The sequence below is a fragment of the Pelophylax lessonae genome (genome assembly GCF_965119305.1).
Source record: "Pelophylax lessonae genome assembly, chromosome: 12".
NCBI classification, from domain to species: Eukaryota; Metazoa; Chordata; class Amphibia; order Anura; family Ranidae; genus Pelophylax; species Pelophylax lessonae.
Genome location: NC_138779.1, coordinates 216,487,331 through 216,506,880, shown reverse-complemented (window position 1 = coordinate 216,506,880; position 19,550 = coordinate 216,487,331). Strand labels below are relative to the sequence as shown.

Below are 19,550 nucleotides of genomic sequence, written 5' to 3'. Positions count from 1 at the left end.
TCTCTACAAGGCTACTGAGTGTAATAATTCTGCAGCTGTAAATCCATCCACAAACAAAAACGCATGAACGTTACACTCCTCCAGACTGACACCCACCCATCAAAGCACTTTTCTATTTGCATAACTCCTCCCACCGCTTGTATCAGGGAAAATAACTCTTGGGCCTTACCTTGGGCTATCTGCATGCAAATACAGCCTGCCTAGGAACGCCTACTCCTCCAGACTGACACCCACCCATCAAAGCACTTTGCTATTTGCATAACTCCTCCCACCGCTTGTATCAGGGGATAAAAACTCTTGGGCCGTACCTTGGGCTATCTGCATGCAAATTCAGTCTGCCTAGGAACGCCCACTCCTCCAGACTGACACCCAACTATCAAAGCATTTCCATATTTGCATAGCTCCTCCCAAAGCTTATATTGAGCATAAGTAGTGTTGGGCATTACCTAGGGCTATCTGCGTGCAAATTCAGTCTGCCAAGGAATGCCCACCCATCAAATCATTTTCATATTTGCTTAGCTCCTCCCACTGCTTGTATTAAGGATAAGTACTCTTGGGCATTACCTAGGCTTATCTGCATGCAAATTCAGTCTGCCAAGGAATGCCCACTTCTCCAGACTGACACCTACCCGCCCATCAACAAATTTTGATATTTGCATAACTCCTCCCACTGGTTGTATTGGGGATAGGTACTCTTGAGTGTCCCCTAGGGCTATCTGCATGCAAATTTACTCTGCTTAGGAACGCCCACTGCTCCAGACTGATGCCTACCCATTAAAGCATTTTCATATTTGCATAGCTCCTCCCACTGCTGATATTGAGGATAAGTACTCTTGGGCGTCAGCTAGGCTTATCTGCATGCAAATTCAGTCTGCCAAGAAATGCCCACTCCTCCATACTGACGCCCACCCATCAAAGCATTTTCATTTCTGCGTAGCTTCTCCCACTGCTTGTATTGACGATAAGTACTCTTGGGCATTACCTAGGCTTATCTGCATGCAAATTCAGTCTGCCAAGGAACGCCCACCCATGAAAGCATTTTCATATTTGCATAGCTCCTCCCACTGCTTGTATTGAGGATAAGTACTCTTGAGCGTTAACTAGGCTTATCTGCATGCAAATTCAGTCTGCCTAGGAACACCCACTGCTCCAGACTGACGACCACCCATCAAAGCTTTTTCATATTGCATAGCTCCTCATATTAAATGTATTGAGGACAATTACTCTTGGGCGTTACCTAGGGTTAACTGTATGCAAATTCAGTCTGCCTAGGAACGCCCATTCCTCCAGACTGATGCCCGCCCATTAATACATTTTGATATTTGCATAACTCCTCCCACTGGTTGTATTGAGGTTACATACTCTTGGACGTTACCTAGAGCTATCTGCAAGCAAATTCAGTCTGCCTAGGAACGCCCACTCCTCCAGACTGGGGCCCGCCCATCAAGGCATTTTCATATTTGCATAGCTCCTCCCACTGCTTGCATAAGGGCTGAGGTCTCTTGAGAGGAGTACTGATCATCAAGGCATTTAAATATTTCCATAACTCCTCCTCCACCTGCGGGTGGTCGTTGCATATTTAAAAGCAGGGCCTGGGCAGGAACAACCAATAACGTGAGAGTGATATGGGGGGTGCCCACCCACAAAAGTGGAAAGATGAAAAGTGGACTATGGGAGGGGCTAACAGAGTGCCAGGATTCAGGACAATAATGTTGGTAAGTAGGGTACGGTAGCGGGCAATGGACCTGCAGTAAAGAGCATCACAATGTACTTAGGCTAGGTTCATATCTCTGCATGACGGGAATTGTTTTCCCGACAGGCACAGAAACGCGTTGTCCATCCACTCACACAGAAATGCGTTGCCCTTTAACCTACGCAGTATCTGGTAATGGCACCCCCACGCATCTGAAAAAGCATGTTTCAAACCGCATTGGGGCCACAGCGTTTCTGGAAAAAAAAGTCCGGGACTCCTTTTCCACATTTCTTGTGCGTAGGACAGCTCATTGAAATAAATAGGCTGCCCTACGCACAATGCATTGGAACGCACGAAAAACGCATAGAAACGCACCCAGGCTTGGTCACACCTGTTGCATGCATTTTTTTTTCTTTTTTGTGTTAATGCATTAATATGCTAACCCCATCTCCTTTTCTCCTTCCCACAGTCTATTTTAGCATGGAAACCCCAACTGGCCCTGTTTTGTGGGCGGGTGCCTCTTCACATGGACCTGACAACAGGGGAGTGGGTATCAGACCCCCGAGGCGTGCCAAGCTGTCCAGGAAATAATGATGAGATTTTACAGCACTGCAGGCAGGTAAGGAAGAACCTCATCCTACAGGGCAGCTTACAAAACACTCTAACCATATTGCCAAAGGAATATTACTGCCAGAGATATGTGTTTTGCTCATCGGTGGCTCTTCAGCCAGTGCCTACACCTGTCAAATGGGGATCGATCAGGAAACCAACAAACTCTGCTCAAGGTGAAGGTTCTGAAAGTTTATTTAGAAGGGAAGAGTTACAAAGTAAAAGTAAACTTTAGAAAGAAGAAAAATTTTTGTTAGATCCTCAAATATGGCAGGTGTACCAAGGATCTCACCTCTTGATCAATTGGGGGGGCACGTAAGCCTCATATCCTGGACAGTTGCCATATAGGAACCCCCAAAACATAAACATTTTACATACAAATCATTCACTTAAAAAAGTTGCACAGGCAGCACATCATTCATTACAAGAGACATTTATTTCTGCTATCTTGAAATACCAACACATCAACTTGACCGACCTCCAGACCTCAAATACTTAATTGCAGAAAAAGGAAATTGTCCATGTGTTCCAGATCAAGGTACTCCAAGAATCCTGGGAACATCATTTTGTTCTAATACCATCCAGCACAGGGAGGCCACTTTGCCACCATACTAGTACGTTAGGCGATCAGCAAGCGGTTAACCAACCTCCAGATCCCCAAATTCCTCATTGTAGAACATGAAAACTAACTAAATATGATCCACAACAATGCACTCCAAGGATCCAGGGAACATCATTTTGTTCCAATAACATCCAGCACAGGGAGGCCACTTTGCCACCATACTAGTACGTTAGGCGGTCCGCAAGCGGTTAACCAACCTCCAGACCCCCAAATTCCTCATTGTAGTACACGAAAACTAACTATCTATGTTCCACCACATCAAAGCACTCCAAGGATCCTGGGAAAATCCTTTTGTTCCAATAACATCCAGCATAGGGAGGCTACTTTGCCACCATACTAGGACGTTAGGCGGTTGGCAAGCGGTTAACCAACCTCCAGACCCCCAAATTCCTCATTGTAGTACACGAAAACTAACTATCTATGTTCCACAACAATGCACTCCAAGGGTCCTGGGAACATCATTTTGTTCCAATAACATCCAGCACAGGGAGGCTACTTTGCCACCATACTAGTACGTTAGTCGGTCGGCAAGCGGTTAACCAACCTCAAGACCCCCAAATTCTTCATTGAAGAACACAAAAACGAACTATATTCCACAACAAAGCACTCCAAGGATCCAGGGAACATCCTTTTGTTCCAATAACATCCAGCACAGGGAGGCCACTTTACCACCGTACTAGTACGTTAGGCGGTTGGCAAGCAGTTAACCAACCTCCAGACCCCCAAATTCTTCATTGAAGAACACAAAAACAAACTATGTTCCACAACAAGGCACTCCAAGGATCCAGGGAACATCCTTTTCTTCCAATAACATCCAACACAGGGAGGCTAGGTTGCCACCATACTAGGACGTTAGGCGGTTGGCAAGCGGTTAACCAACCTCCAGACCCCCAAATTCCTCATTTTAGTACACGAAAACTATCTATGTTCTACAACAAAGCACTCCAAGGATCCTGGGAACATCATTTTGTTCCAATAACATCCAGCACAGGGAAGCTACTTTGCCACCATACTAGTACGTTAGGCTGTCGGCAACAGGCAATCGGCCTCCAGAACCCCAAATTCCTCATTGTAGAACACAAAACTATCTATGTTCCACAACAAAGCACTCCAAGGATCCAGGGAACAACAATTTCTTCCAATAACGTTTATTAAATTACAAGAGACATTCCTTCCTGCTATATTGGAACACCTTATCAGCTTGACTGACCTCCAGACCCCCCAACACCTTATTGTAGAACCAGGAAACGAACCGTATCTATGTCCCACACCAAAGCAGTCCAAGGATTTAGGGGACAACAATTTGTTCCAATAACATCTTACATATTACAAGAGACATTAATTTCTGCTATCTTCTACATCCTATCATCTTGGCCGACCTACAGACCCCTAATTCTCTTGTAGAACAAGGAAACTATCACTTTGTTCCACAACAAGGCACTCCAAGGATCCAGGGGGTATCATATCATTCTGTATCTCTGTAAAGTCATTCTAGCAAGCAAACCTGTTATTATACAGTATAAAGATATAAAGAACCTAACATTGGCATATAAGTACTAAAAAAACCTATTATTTTTCTTTATCAGGGCCTACATTTGCCAGTGATGATACAGGTGTTTTATTACAGAGGAAGGAAGTGAGGGGGTTCTGTTGCCTATAAAGAGGGGCTCACTCATAGAACAGCCAGTGGTCTGCACACTTCTTTAAATTGAATTGAGAATGTACAGAGTATCACTTATGTTTGGGATGAATTGGAATGCCAATATTGGGCCAGGTCTCCAGGTCTTCTCATCCAATCACAGTATCTGACTTCACAAATGGACACGTTTTCCCGCAGACACATCAAAATCTTGTGGAAAGCCTTCCCTGGAGAGTGGAGAATGGTACAGCCACAAACAGGGGCAACTCCAAATTAATGGCCATGGGTTTAGAATGAGATTACCAACAAGCCCAGTTGTCTTCAGCCTTTGGCCATACAGTGTTCCTTAAATAAGGATCCTTATCCTGGTGTGTTGGCCTTGTTAATTGAGCCTATATACAGGAAATAGCAGGGAGGAGCAGTTAGGATTGGGCCCCAAGACTGATATGGGCCCAGGAGCTCTCGCGCCATCTTCACACTCATATTAAGTCCCGTTATTCTTTCCTTTCTGCCTTCAGATGTATCCAGAGATGCAGATCACGGGGGTGACAGAGGCAGCTCAGCCGGTGACAGTAACCAACTGGTGCCAGAAGCAAAAACCGGAGTGCAAGCGCCGCCTACATATCGTGGTCCCGTACCTCTGTCAGGGTGAGCTACAAGGACATTTCTTGCCTATTTATTGTTCATGTTATTTTTTGGGCTGACTTATGTTAAAGCATAGGTGGTGTTGAGTGAGTGAAGTCAGTGTAGGGATGGTGGGATCCCCACCCCTTTTATTGGGCACAGTAGGTATGCAGACCCAGGAACTCAGCACAGGGATGGTGGGAACTCCTCATAATGGGCACGGCAGGAGTGCAGGCTCAAGAATGCAGCACAGGGATGGTGGGAACCTTTCATATTGGGCTCAGCAGGTGTACGAGACCCAGAAACTTAGTGCAGGGATGGTGGGAACCCTTCAGAATGGGCACAGCAGGTGTACAGACCAGAAAACTCAGCAAAGGGAAGGTGGGAACCCCTCATAATGGGCACAGCAGGTGTACGGGCTCAGGAACTCAGCACAGGGATGGTAAGAACCCTTCATAATGGGCACAGCAGGTGTGCGGGCCCAGGAACTTCGTACAGGATGGATAGGGAACCTTCATAAAGGGCACAGAAGATGTTCAGACCTATGAACTCAGTACATGGGTAGTGGGAGCCCCTTATAATGGGCACAGCAGGTGTACAGACCTTGAAACTCAGCACAGGGATGGTGGGAACCCCTCATAATGGACATAGCAGGTGTACAAATCATGAAACTCAGCACAGGGATGGTGAGAACTCCTCATAATGGGCACAGCAGGTGTACAGACCCAGTAACTCAGCAAATTCAGCACAGGGATGATAGGAGCCCCTCAATGGGCTCAATTGGTGTACAGACCTGGGAACTTAGCATAGGGATGGAGGAAACAGATCAGGGAACTCAGCCAGCACAGGGGTGGTGGGAACCCCATATAATGGGTACAGCAGATACCCATAGTACAGTAGTAGGCGTACAGACCCAAGAACTCAGTGCATTGAATTCACCAATAGAGTTCCCAAGACTAAAACCATTGGGTGGTTGGCTTTTGTATAATTATGTTGGGTGCTCAATGAATTCCCAATTCTTAGTTTTTTTCCCCCCATCTGTATTGCAGTAAATGAGTTTGTTAGTGATGCCCTTCTGGTGCCCGATAAATGCCGCTTCCTCCACCGTGAACAGATGGACAAATGCGAGAGTTACCAGCACTGGCATGAAACGGCTCGCACGGTGAGTAATGCCAGCCGCACATCTCCATTGAAGGACAGATCCATCCAAAACTGAATTAACAGACGTTTTTCTTTTCCCTCCAAGGCCTGTGCTGCAGAGGAGCTCGACCTCCACAGCTATGGTATGCTGCTTCCCTGCCGCCCAGAGAGGTTCTACGGGGTGGAGTACGTGTGCTGCCCGAAACGCAATCCCCAGCCCATAGAACCCACAAGAAGCCACCCTGTCACCGAGCTGGAACCGCTGGACACAGATAAGGGGTAAGAAAGCAGTCACTTCTGTCAGTAAATAGCATGACAAGCAGGGGCTGACTGGCAACTTTTGGCCCAGGGGGCAAGTACAAACCAGAGGCCCGTGGTGCAGCATCTCAGCCCCCCTCCCACTCTCTCTCTCTTTCCAGCCTCCTCCTGACCCCTATTTCTGGCAGAAGCTCCGCTCCAGGTACTCTCTACTCACTGGCCGAATCGGGGTTCCCGACCTGGCCAGCAGGGGGCAGATGGGGGGGAGCTGGGACAGCTCGGTCAGAGCTGCCTGGCGAAGGAGAGTCTCCAGTGGGGCATGGAACTGGCCTCTGCTCAGACACAGTTTATACAATCCATGCTGGGGGGGCTGCGCTCTGTCCTTGTCTTCATCCTGCACTCAGTAAGTCAGCAGTGGGGACTTTTTACTTCTCTTCACCAGGAATCCTTTAGGCATGTCTGTGGCAGAGGCAGTTCAGACTTTTTACGGGGCATCAGAGCAGCCCGGCGATTGCCCCTCGGCCCCCTGGCCCAGTCCTCCCCTGGTGACGAGCGGCCAACTCGTCAGCACCACCCTTCAACACAGTGCCCAGGCAGGTGCCCACTCTTCCCCAACACCCCCATCCTAGTCCCAGCCCTGCTCACAGAGGCTAAAATTAATAGAAAATAATTTGGTGAATTGCTACTGCTTTCTTTTTTCCTTAACCTGATCTTTATTGACATTTCCTTTCAGAACTTGCAGCCATTTTGAGCACGGCTTTCTTAGTGTTTCTATGCAGGACTGTAGCCTCTTGCCAGCTATTCTGCATTATGCAACCCCCATCACGTTGCTTTTTTTTGTCAGGGACGAGGTGGAGATTGAAGAGGATAATGTTGACATCATTGACGAAGGAGGAGAGGACACAGCGGGGGCCTCTCCAGACCAACACCCAGCGGTGTGGGATGACTACTTCGTGGGGAATGGATATGAGGATGAAACAACCAGCAGTGCTCCTACCCTCCCGCCAGAGATTAAAGGTCAGACAACAGCCCACAGCCCTCCTTATAATGGGTTCGGCACCCTTAACTCTACTATTGGATTTTCCTACCCTTCTGTCTCCATGGTGCACCCCAGTAACCTCCCCGATCTGCTTGCTCCGCAGTCTCTCGACCTACCGATGGGGTTGATATCTACTTCGAGTCGCCCCGCGATGGCTCCGAACACGCCAACTTCCTGAGAGCGAAAATGGAGCTAGAAGAGAGGCGCATGAAACAGATCAATGAGGTGAGATTGGCATTTTTTTGTGGTTTTTCTGATGTGAATAATAACAAAAGCCGTTGTCCTGGGTCTTTTTCTGGCCTCCACCAAGGGTAGCAAAGAGGACTTTTCAACTCTTCTTAGAGCTGTGCAGCCTGTATTTTGAGGTGATAAGGAAACCAACAACCTCTGCTCATGGTGGAGGTTTTCATTTTTACAGAAAGATTAGAAAGTAAAGAGAAGAATGCGTGCGGAGAACTCCAGACATGGCAGGTGCACAAAGGATCTGACCTCTTGGTCAAACTGGAGGCTTTTAAGCTCCAATCCTGGACAGTTGCCATGTAGGACCATCCAGTACATTAACATTCTAGTTTTTAAATTGTTTACTTAAGATTTTGCCTGAGAAGCACATCATTAATTACAAGAGACATTCATTTCTGGTATCTTGGAACATCTTTTCAGCTTGACCGGCTATTCTCAGCCAGGGTTCTGTGGAACCCTGGGGATCCTCTAGAGCAGGGGTCTCCAAACATCCTAAACAAAGGGCCAGCTTACTGTCCTTCGAACTTTAGGGGGGCCAGATGTTGGTGTCAGTGGGAGGAATGGTACCCCATCACTGGTATCAATGGGAAGAATAGTGTTCCATCATTGGTGTCAGTAAGAAGAATAGTACCCCATCATTGGTGTCAGAGGGAAGAATAGTGTCCCATCATTGGTGTCAGTGGAAGGAATAGTGCCCCGTCATTGGTGTCAGAGGGAAGAATAGTGTCCCATCATTGGTGTCAGTGGGAGAAATAGTACCCCATCATTGGTGTCAGTGGGAGGAATAGTGCCCCATCATTGGTGTCAGAGGGAAGAATAGTGTCCCATCATTGGTGTCAGTGGAAGGAATAGTGCCCCGTCATTGGTGTCAGAGGGAAGAATAGTGTCCCATCATTGGTGTCAGTGGGAGAAATAGTACCCCATCATTGGTGTCAGTGGGAGGAATAGTACCCCATCATTGGTGTCAGAGGGAAGAATAGTGTTCCATCACTGGTGTCAGTGGGAGGAATAGTGTCCCATCAGTCAGCTTTGAGTGTGGCTGCAGGGAGTTTCTCTTGCTGAGTGTCTGATGCTGCTCCAGATGATCTGTGTGAGAGGGGAGTGTGGTGAAATCTCTCCCAGCCCTCCTGGCTCCTTCCTGGGGAAGCCATGGAGGCCAGCGGGGCCTCTCCTGCTGGAAGCTCTCAGACATCTCCTGGACTGATGGGTGACATGCCTGCACCTGGATCTCTCTGCCCCTGGTGAGGATGAAGATGCCGAGTCCATTCGGGAGCAAGTGGTGGCCGGGATCAAAGTCCTGAATAGGGAGAGAGATGTGCTCTACAAACTCAGAGCGGAGTTGAAGCGTCTGCGAAAGCAGCGTGAAGGTTTGTATAGCCGTAACCGTGGATCTTAAATCCAATTGGCTAAGGTTCGGGTTCAACACCAGGAAACCATTGTGGCCATGATGGAAGGCAGAGATGGGCCTTTCAAGGAGAAGTTTTGTAATGACTGGAAATTTGCAAGGATGGCAAAGATGGAGGTGGAGGAGGAGACCCCCAGTTCTGTCTCCCTGCCCCCCCTGGGTAAGGTAAGCAGCCCATTGCCTTCTCAGGGCTCAGGAGGCACGCTGAGAGTGACAGGCAATGGAGTCTCCAATACGGGGGGATCGCCTGGTGTTTGGTGAGGAGAACTTACCTGACAATGTGCCTGATAAGGTAAAGCCTATCAAGCCCCAAGTGATGGATACAACTATTTTTGTGCCATTTAGCCCCTTGACTAATACTGAGGGTTTGCCCAATGACACCCAGGCTGGTAATTTTATATCCAGCAATACTTTGCCTGCTGATGTTTCCTCTCAGGAAAAACTGCATTTGAAAAATGACATTGCAGCACAGGAACTGCAAGTGCCAGAAGAACCCATTAACCCTCCTTTTGCTTAACACAAGGCTGTTTGTCCAGTCACAGCTGCTGTGCAGGACTCTACAGCGCAGCATCAGGAGACATGTGGTACTACAGCAGAAACTGGGATAATGCTTGATGCTTGTAACAATTCTTCCAGTACAGGTGTGATGGACCATCCTACCAATATGTGTGTAATGGACAATCCTGCTGGCTCAGTACAAGCAGTTAATAATAATGATAATAATAATAGTAATATACCGGCTAAAGTTACATCAGTTTCAGGCCTTGGCCCTGATAAGCCTACGTTTTCTCAGGTGGTACGCTCTGCTCCTGGTAATATTATCAAGCCAGGGCTGCAGCCAAAAAGGAACTCTGCTTCCAAGCAGGGTTTTCTACCACAAGCTGCCACTTTGAGCACCCCTGGTTCTGGTCTTGGGTCTCTGGCTTCTGCTGGGGGTCAAAGACGTAATGTAGTTATTCTTAAATGGGAAGGTGAGGGGTTTGATCTATCAGACACCTTTCCAGTGTCCCAGGGAAAAATTAAGATATTAGACATTGAATTTGGACCTGGCGATTATGGCCTCAAAAACTGGGAAGGTAGGCTGGAAGTTGCCAATACTAAAGGTTGATCTGATTAAGACCTACCTGATACCAATCTTCTTGTATGTCAGCCCTGTCTGCATCTTGCCAGTGTCTCTCTATGCTAGGATCTATAGTGTGTTCTTCCAGATGCTGTGGGGGAACAGACTGAAACTCATCAAGAGGAATGTCACCTATCTATCCAGGAGGGAGGGTGGCTTAGGTATGGTCAACCCCGTTCTTTTCTTTTCACTGCTATTTCTCAAGTTTAATATTGGTAGTATGCTTGCAGTGGAACCTCCTGGATGGGCAGGCATGTTTAGATCTTGGTTTAGGCCTTTTCTGCGACTTTGGGAAGAAGGTGGCCAAGTGAAGAATCTCAGGGGTCATCGTGGTCAGCTCCCAGCCTATGTAGCTCCGTTTCTGAAGTTGCTGCGGCAGTGGCGACTGTCGGCTGAAGATCTCAGATCCGCTCCGAGGAAAGTCCTTATGAGCCGAGTCTTGAGCGAAGTCTTTCATGACCCACTGGCCTTAAGGGATTGCCCAGGCCCAATTTTGAGGGAAGGGTTAAGACTGATTGATTTGGCTAGAGTCTCCCTTAAATTCAGGGATCTGGCCTGGTTGTGCTTCCACGGGAGGCTCTATGTTCGGGGCAATTTGAAATTCCGCAGTGGGATGGATCGTGGTTGTCCTCGGGAGGAATGTACAGGTGAGGAGGAGACTATGGACCATTTTTTGCTTCGTTGCCCTTTTAACATAGAGGTATACAAACAGGTTGGGCGGGCCCTCGGTGTTCCTTTCCTCTCCAGGCTGGGTTATGCTGAGTGGGTGTACGGAGCATTCAATACTGGTGGGGGCTTTTGTTTTGATACACTTTTTTTATTTAGCCTAGTAGTCCGTTATTACACATGGAACGCACGGTGTCAGGTCACCCTTCGGCGTAAAATCCTTCCTGTTCAGGTGGTGGTGTGTGACATTCTGCATGAGGTGGGGAAGATTCAGGTGCTTGAGAGAGACAAGTGGAGTCCGGGGGCTTGGTTGAAGGCGTGGAGGGGTTTCAAGCCTCCCTGACTGCCAGGAGTCTCTTTCCCGGGTGTGGCTTTCTGTCTCTTATCACCCTAGATTTTTTCTTAATTCTTAGTTTTTGATAAATAGCTGCATACATAGGTGATGGGTTGTGCCTCTTAGGCCCTCTCTGCTGCTTTATGTAAATAGTTTAATAAAAATTAATGTTTTCTGTTGGAATATTGTACTATAGTTCTGTTTTTTACTTTTGTATAAAATTTGTTGCTTGATTCTTTTCAATAAAAGATTAATAGTGTCCCATCATTGGTACTAGGAGGAGAAGTGCCCAATCATTGGTACTGGGAGAAATGAGACATCATTGGTGTCAGTGGGAAGAATAGTACCAAATCATTGGTACTGAGAGGAATATTACCCCATCAATAGTGTCAGTGGAAGGAATAGTACCCCATCATTGGTGTCAGTAGGAAGAATAGTACCCCATCATTGGTGTCAGTAGGAAGAATAGTACCCCATAATTGGTGTCAGTGGAAGGAATAGTACCCCATTATTGGTGTCATTAGGAAGCAAGTGCCCCATTATTGGTGTCCAGTAGGAAGAATAGTACCCCATTATTGGTTTCAGTAGGAAGAATGGTGCCACATAGTTGGTGTCAGTGGGAGGAATAGTGTCTCACATTAGTGAATGGAACAGTGCCCCAGGAGCTGGATAAAGGCCCCCAGGCCACAGTTTGGAGACCACTGCTCTAGAGGCATCTGGGGGTTCCTTGAGCTGTTACTGATTGACCTCCCATTTGACGATGTCTGCATAATTCCAGGGCCAACATCACTTGGCAAAGCCTGACTCCAATGATATTTTAAACTGTCTGTAAGAGTAGCATTCTGGCCACCACTGTAAGTTGCATTCTTCCCACTGATTACCAATGTTAGGAGCATTCTTCCCACTGGCCACCAATGTAAGGGGCATTCTTCCTACTGACCACCACCAATGTAAGGAACATTCTTCCCACTGGCCACCAATGTAAGGGACATTCTTCCCACTGATCACCAATGTAAGGGGCATTCTTCCCACTGGCCACCAATGTAAGGGACATTCTTCCCACTGACCACCAATGTAAGGAGCATTCTTCCCACTGACCACCAATGTAAGGGACATTCTTCCCACTGATCACCAATGTAAGGAACGTTCTTCCCACTGACCACCAATGTAAGGAGCATTCTTCCCACTGATCACCAATGTAAGGAACGTTCTTCCCACTGACTACCAATGTAAGAGACATTCTTCCCACTGACCACCAATGTAAGGAGCATTCTTCCCACTGACCACCAATGTAAGGAGCATTCTTCCCACTGATCACCAATGTAAGGGGCATTCTTACCACTGACCACCACTGTAAGGGACATCCTTCCCACTGACTACAAATGTAAGAGACATTCTTCGCACTGATCACCAATGTAAGGGGTATTTTCCATTGACCCACAATTAAATGGTTTTAGTAAGAGTTCCCCAAGATCTGAAAATTATTTCATGGGCTGTTCTGGGGTAATAAGATTGGGAAAGGTCAAATATGACTGATCTCCAGAATCCCAAATACCTTATTGTAAAACAAGAAGACTGTCTGTCCCGCATTTGGCCCACGGGCCTGGTGTTTGACACATGTGCTCTAAACCATTCGACTGCTTGCAATTTTCACGCTGGGTCTTTAGGTATACATCTAGTTTTGATTTACAATATATATCGAGCAGATCTATTGCAAAAATATTTTATCATACTTAATCTATGTTTAGAAGATATTTCATACACTTTCCCTGTGGGCTTAGAACATACTCCAGAAGCAGAGCCAGATGGGAGCCTCTGCAGGGAGGATGAGCTCATCAGCCAGAAGGTTTCTATATGATAACACTCAGGAACGTGCTGAAGTCATCAATCTTATTATATCTCCGGGGTTCAGCATTAGCTGGTTGCATTTTAAATGAGAATAAAAGGAGGTTTGTTTCATTTCTCTTCTAAAGCTGGCCATACATTTGGGCAATTTTCAGTCAATTTAAACAACTTTTCAGCCACCAGTCACCAGAAACAAAGCAATCCACCACCAGTGAGTGTGGAAACCACCCAAATTCACGCCTAAGAGCACAAATTCTCTACCCCTCAAATTTTCCTTCCAAGTAAACATCCTCTTCCCCCCCCCCCCCAACACAAATCCTCCCCTTCTAGTTCCGGTGTTCCTTTACCTGGGGGCACAGGAAGGTCTATCCAATTACGTGGGCCCTGTGATTGGCCATCAATGTGGTCTCATGAAAATAGTGCCCCTTTGTTGGTATCAAGGGGACGAATAGCGCCCTGTCCTTGGTTTCAGTGGGAGAAATGGTGCCCCATTATTGGTGTCAGTGGAAGGAATTAGGCCCCACTGTTGGTCTCAGTGGGAAAAATCGTGCCCCATTGTTGGTATCAAGGGGACGAATAGCGCCCTGTCCTTGGTTTCAGTGGGAGAAATGGTGCCTCCTTATTGGTGTCAGTGGAAGGAATTAGGCCCCACTGTTGGTCTCAGTGGAAGGTATAGTGCCCCATCATTGGTGTCAGTGGAAAGTATAGTGCCCCATTGTTGGTGTCAGTGGAAGGAATTAAGCCCCACTGTTGTTGTCAGTGGAAGGTATAGTACCCCAAGAGCCAGATAAAGGCAAGCAAAGGGCCACATCCAGCCCCTGGTCCACAGTTTGGAGACCACTGAAAAATCTTTGTTTTCTCCACTTGTAGGTGATGAAGGAATGGGCAGAAGCTGATAACCAGGCCAAAAACCTACCCAAGTCTGACCGGCAGGCACTAAACGAGGTACGTAGCTAGTGACTCATCGTAAGAAATGTGTATTTTTCTGACTCAGGGGAATGACAAATGGAAAAATAATTTTCTGGCATTCATTTGTGCTCAGGGAGTGTGGGCGAGAGCCTCGTGAGGGGTCTGTGAGATTTGAAAGACATCAAAGCCTAAGACTAATTTATGATCCTGGGGAAAATATGAAATTAAACATAGGGAGATGATAACACTCGATGGCTGCTGCGAATGGAGGAGTTTTTTTGCCGCGTGGGACTGAAAGCCATGAAGAAGTTGAGAATTAAAGCTGCGTGTCGTTGGTTGCGCCCTCAAATTTTGCACAGATGCCTGTTATGATAGATGGAGGTTTGAAAGACCATTATAAGAGTATTTATAGGTCCTGCAATTTTACCAATTTAAATTCACACCACCCATTCCAATGGAGTGTGCAACATTGCCTTGGGTAGTCTGTTTCTTTTCCTGAGATGTAATCCCACAATGCTGCATCTTATTTTGATTGGTGATGTCGCCACCAAAGTTGTGCGGGTACTCCCTGGCAGGAGATCGATATGCCCGATGGTGCCTAAAAAGTATCCTGTAAATGGTGGCACACCTTCCGCCATGGCCATGGTATGCCACTTGTTTTGGATAATCGCCTTGATTTCCAGTAGAATATGCCCATGTCCTCATTACCGTCATCCAACACACGTTTTGTACTGTATATGTACATCTCACCCTCTCAGGTCTTTACACCGAGATCCAAACCATCGGCTTGTCCTACTCTCCAAGTCAAAAAAAAAAAATACTCCAGTTTGCCATGAGTAGACATGGCATCTGATCCTAATTATGTGACAGCAAGGCTTGGCAGTCAGTTGGGGTTGGAAGAGGCAGCACAAGGCAGTTGGTCTAGATTGGAAAAAAGTACTGTATAACTCCAGCCTGGATGGCGGGACCATTGGTTCTGCAAATGAAGGATGAGTATCTCAACACCCATGGGCACACATGAGGGATGTGTCTTTCCATGGTCATTGATTAAAAAAAGGAACACTAGATGGGCATCTGGCCTTCACATCTATATGAGCTTGTTGGACATCCCATGCCAAAATCATGGTCAATAAGATGGAGTTTGCCTCCATTTGTGGCTATAACATCTTTTACTCTTCTGGGAAGGCTCTCCACAAGATTTTAGAGGGTGTTTGTGCGAATTTGTGCCCATTTGTCCCCAATAGCTCCCTGTCCTTGGTTTCAGTGGGAGAAATGGTGCCCCATTATTGGTGTCAGTGGAAGGAATTAGGCACCACCGTTGGTCTCAGTGGGAAAAATAGTGCCCCATTGTTGGTATCAAGGGGACGAATAGCACCCTGTCCTTGGTTTCAGTGGGAGAAATGGTGCCCCATTATTGGTGTCAGTGGAAGGAATTAGACCCCACTGTTGGTCTCAGTGGATGGTATAGTGCCCCATCATTGGTGTCAGTGGAAGGTATAGTGCTCCATTATTGGTGTCAGTGGAAGGAATTAAGCCCCAGTGTTGTTGTCAGTGGAAGGTATAGTACCCCCAAGGGCCAGATAAAGGCAAGCTAGACAGTTGGTCTAGATTGGAAAAAAGTACTGTATAACTCCAGTCTGGATGGCGACCTTCATTGGTTCTGCAAATGAAGGATGAGTATCTCAACACCCATAGGCACCCATGAGGGATGTGTCTTTCCATGGTCATTGATCAAAAAAAGGAACACTAGATGGGCATCTGGCCTTCACATCTATATGAGCTTGTTGGACATCCCATGCCAAAATAATGGCCAATAAGATGGAGTTTGCCTCTATTTGTGGCTATAACATCTTTTACTCTTCTGGGAAGGCTCTCCACAAGATTTTAGAGGGTGTTTGTGTGAATTTGTGCCCATTTGTGAGGTCCGGTACCGACGTTGGATGGGAAGACCTGGCTCATGTGTTGCGGCACACGTTTGGCTCCAATAAAAAAGACCTGGGTCACCATTGGCATTCCAATTCATCCCAAAGGTGTTCAGTAGTGTTGAGGTCAGGCAACAGGAAACTTGCATTCCTCCACACCAGACTGGTCAAACCATGTCTTTATGGTGCTAGCTTTGTACACAGAGGCACAATCATGGTAGAAGAGAAAAGGTCTTTACCAAACTGTTGCCACAAGGCTGGAAGGCACATTTGTCTATGACTTTGGTGCCCAACCTGCGGCCCTTTGGAACTTCCTGGGGGTCCCTGCAGTTACTCCTCTGTGTTTTCCTTCTGTCCTGTTATAACACTTATTTCTAGCAGCCTCATGTAATATGTCTCCAACCTATGACTGTCTCCTGAAGCATGTCCCCAGTCTTCAACAACTCCTGTAGCATGTTCACAGTCTTTGACCATCCCCTGCAGAATATCCCCAGTCTTGACCCTTTCTTTCTTCCCTTTCTGACCAAGTCTGAGCAGTCTCTGATCATCTCTTGTCCCATGAGTCTGCCATCTCTGACCATCTTTTGTATCATGTCTCCTGGCTCTGATCTTCTCCTGTACCATGTCCACCATCTCTGCCAATCTCTTGTAACATGTCCACAGTTTATATCATCTCTTGTATTATGTCCACAGTTTCTGACCATCTCATGTATTACAGTATGTCCACAGTTTATACCAGGGGTCCCCAAAAATTCTAAACAAAGGGCCAATTTTACTGTCCTTCAGACTTTAGGGGGGCCAGACTGTGACCAGTGGGAGAAGAACATTTCCTGGCATTAGTGGGAGTAAATAATGCCCCATCATTGGTATTAGGGGGAGTAATAGTGCCCCAGCACTGGTATCAGTGGGGGCAATAGTGCCCCATCCTTGGTGTCACTGGAAATAATAGTGCACTATCATTGGTATCATTGGACATAATAGTGCCCCATCATTGGTTTCATTGGGAGGAATAGTGCCCCATCATTGGTATTAGTGGCAGGAATAGTGCCCCATCATTGGTGTCCATGAGATAACTAATACCCCATGTCGGTGTCAGTGACAAGAGCTATGCTCCACTATAACTGACAGTGTGGGGAATAATGCCCCAAGGGCTGGATAAAGGCAAGCCCCTGGGCCGCAATTTGGGGACTACTGGTCTATACAATCTCTGTTATCATTTCCACAGTCTCTGACAATCTCTTGTATTATGTCCACAGTCTCTGACCATCTCTTGTATTATAGCTACAGTCACTGACTATCTCTTGTACCATGTCCATAGTCTCTGACCATCCCTAGCGTCATGTCCATAGTCTCTGACCATCCCTAGCGTCATGTCCATAGTCTCTGACCATCTCTTGTATCATGTCCATAGTCTCTGACCATCTCTTGTATTATAACCACATTCAGTGACCATCTCTTGTATCATGTCCACAGTCTCTGACCATCTCTAGTATCAACTCTATAGTCTCTGACCATCTCCTGTATTATAGCCACAATCACTGACCATTTCTTATATCATATCTACAGTCTCTGACCTTCTCTTGTATCATGTCCATAGTCTCTGACCATCTCTAGTATCATGTCCATAGTATCTGACCATCTCTTGTATTATAGCCACAGTCACTGACCATCTCTTGTATCATGTCCACAGTCTCTGACCATCACTTGTATTATGCCTACAGTTTCTGGCCATCTCTAGTAACCTGTCCATAGTCTCTGACCATCTCTTGTATCATGTCTACAGTTTCTGACCATCTCTAGTATCAAGTCCATAGTCTCTGACCATCTCTAGTATCAAGTCCATAGTCTCTGACCATCTCTAGTATCATGTCCACAGTCTCTGACCATCTCTTGCATAATGTCCATAGTTTCTGACCATCTCTTGTATCATGTCCATAGTCTTTGACCATCTCTTGTATCATGTCTACAGTTTATGACCATCTCTAGTATCAAGTCCATAGTCTCTGACCATCTCTAGTATCCAGTGCATAGTCTCTTACCATCTCTAGTATCCAGTCCACAGTCTCTTACCTTCTCTTGTATCATGTCCACAGTCTCTGACCTTTTCTTGTATCATGTTCACAGTCTCTGACAATCTAGTATCACTCCCATAGTTTTTGATTGTATTCTGTTGTGGGTGTCTAGCACTGAATTTTATGTGCGGCCCTTTGGTGAAGTTGAGGGCCACACTTGAGGCCCCTCAGTCCAAGAAAAGTTGACCACCTCTGGTAAAAAATGTCCTTGGATGTTGTAGTAACAACACCTGAACTGTCATTTGGGGGGGGGGGGGGGGGGTTCACATACGTTTGTTTAAATAATGTATACTGTAAGTAACAGTATAATACAAGAAATCCATAAAAGATGAAAAATGTTTATTTTTGAACATCAGGAATTTCTGCGTTACGAGCTTCAATACCCCGGAGTCCGCCCGACCATTAAGCAAAAAAAAAAAAAAAAGAATTCTGCACACGAGGAGCAGATGGGCAAGTCATTAATTTTCGAAATCCCTAAAGTAATAGCTTTTAGGTCCTTTTAGGCCTCTCTCGGAGGGTCGTATTACCGGTGACTACAACAGATAACATTTCAGGGAGAGGGAGAGAGAGGAGATATTGTGAAATCGAAGCCGGCTGATAATTCCTTGTCATAAAAACAAAATGTGGAACCTGACAGCTTGACAGATAGAGAGCTTGTGTAACAAAGTATACGGTTACGCGGCAAAAAGTCAACGTCATACTGCGCCATATGACCGCCAGCTGCGGCTAACAAGGTAACGTCCTCCGGGGTCCACTTACCCGACGGAAAAAGCAGTGGAAACGCGGAGTATTAAGTGGTGCGGCTAATAATAGGTTCCTCCAGATGGAGAGGTACGTTGGGGCTTGTTCACATCAGGTGCGGTGCGGGAACGCGCTTCCTTTTCCTGACGCATGTGGATGCCATTAATTCTAATGGTCAGTTCACACCATACAGGTGGGACCAGGTGCGGGCACGTTTCCTGTACGTTTTCCCACACGCCACATGTCAATGGGTTGCCCTAGGTGCGAAAAGCGCAGAAAAGAAGTCCTTGACTCTTTTCCAAAAGCCACTGTAGGGTGCTGCAGTTTGGCAAAAAAATTCCCAACATGCAGTAGCCTTAATGGCACCCCCATGCATCTAAAAAATGCGAGCGTGCATTTGCGGCCGCCAAAATGCATGGTAGTGCCATACCACGAATATTCAAAAATCGTGCCGGAACCTCTTTTGCACATTTGCGCATAGGACGTCCCATTGAATTTAACAGCCTGCCCTAAAATGCGACGTGTGGAAATGCACCAAGAAGCGCGCAAGCACAGGCGCGCCTCCTGGTGTTAACGATCCCCTAAAGGAGACCTGCTGGAAAAGGAGTAAATGGGCCACCATTGGTGACCGCCTTTTGGAAGAGCTGGTTACCATGCTGTCATGCCGGTCCT

General features: G+C 46.7%; 1 protein-coding gene across 2 annotated transcripts in view; it reads left to right on the top strand.

Moving 5' to 3' along the window:
- The window catches only part of APLP1 (amyloid beta precursor like protein 1), an 86,431-nt gene that overhangs the window by 53,354 nt on the left and 13,527 nt on the right, over positions 1-19,550 (top strand). For both annotated transcript variants that reach the window (XM_082273903.1, XM_082273902.1), the window contains exons 2-8: positions 2,163-2,312; positions 5,082-5,211; positions 6,237-6,349; positions 6,434-6,606; positions 7,430-7,602; positions 7,728-7,849; positions 14,105-14,179. In XM_082273903.1, coding sequence (XP_082130029.1) covers positions 2,163-2,312; positions 5,082-5,211; positions 6,237-6,349; positions 6,434-6,606; positions 7,430-7,602; positions 7,728-7,849; positions 14,105-14,179 — 936 coding nt within the window. The remainder of the gene's footprint in view (positions 1-2,162; positions 2,313-5,081; positions 5,212-6,236; positions 6,350-6,433; positions 6,607-7,429; positions 7,603-7,727; positions 7,850-14,104; positions 14,180-19,550) is intronic.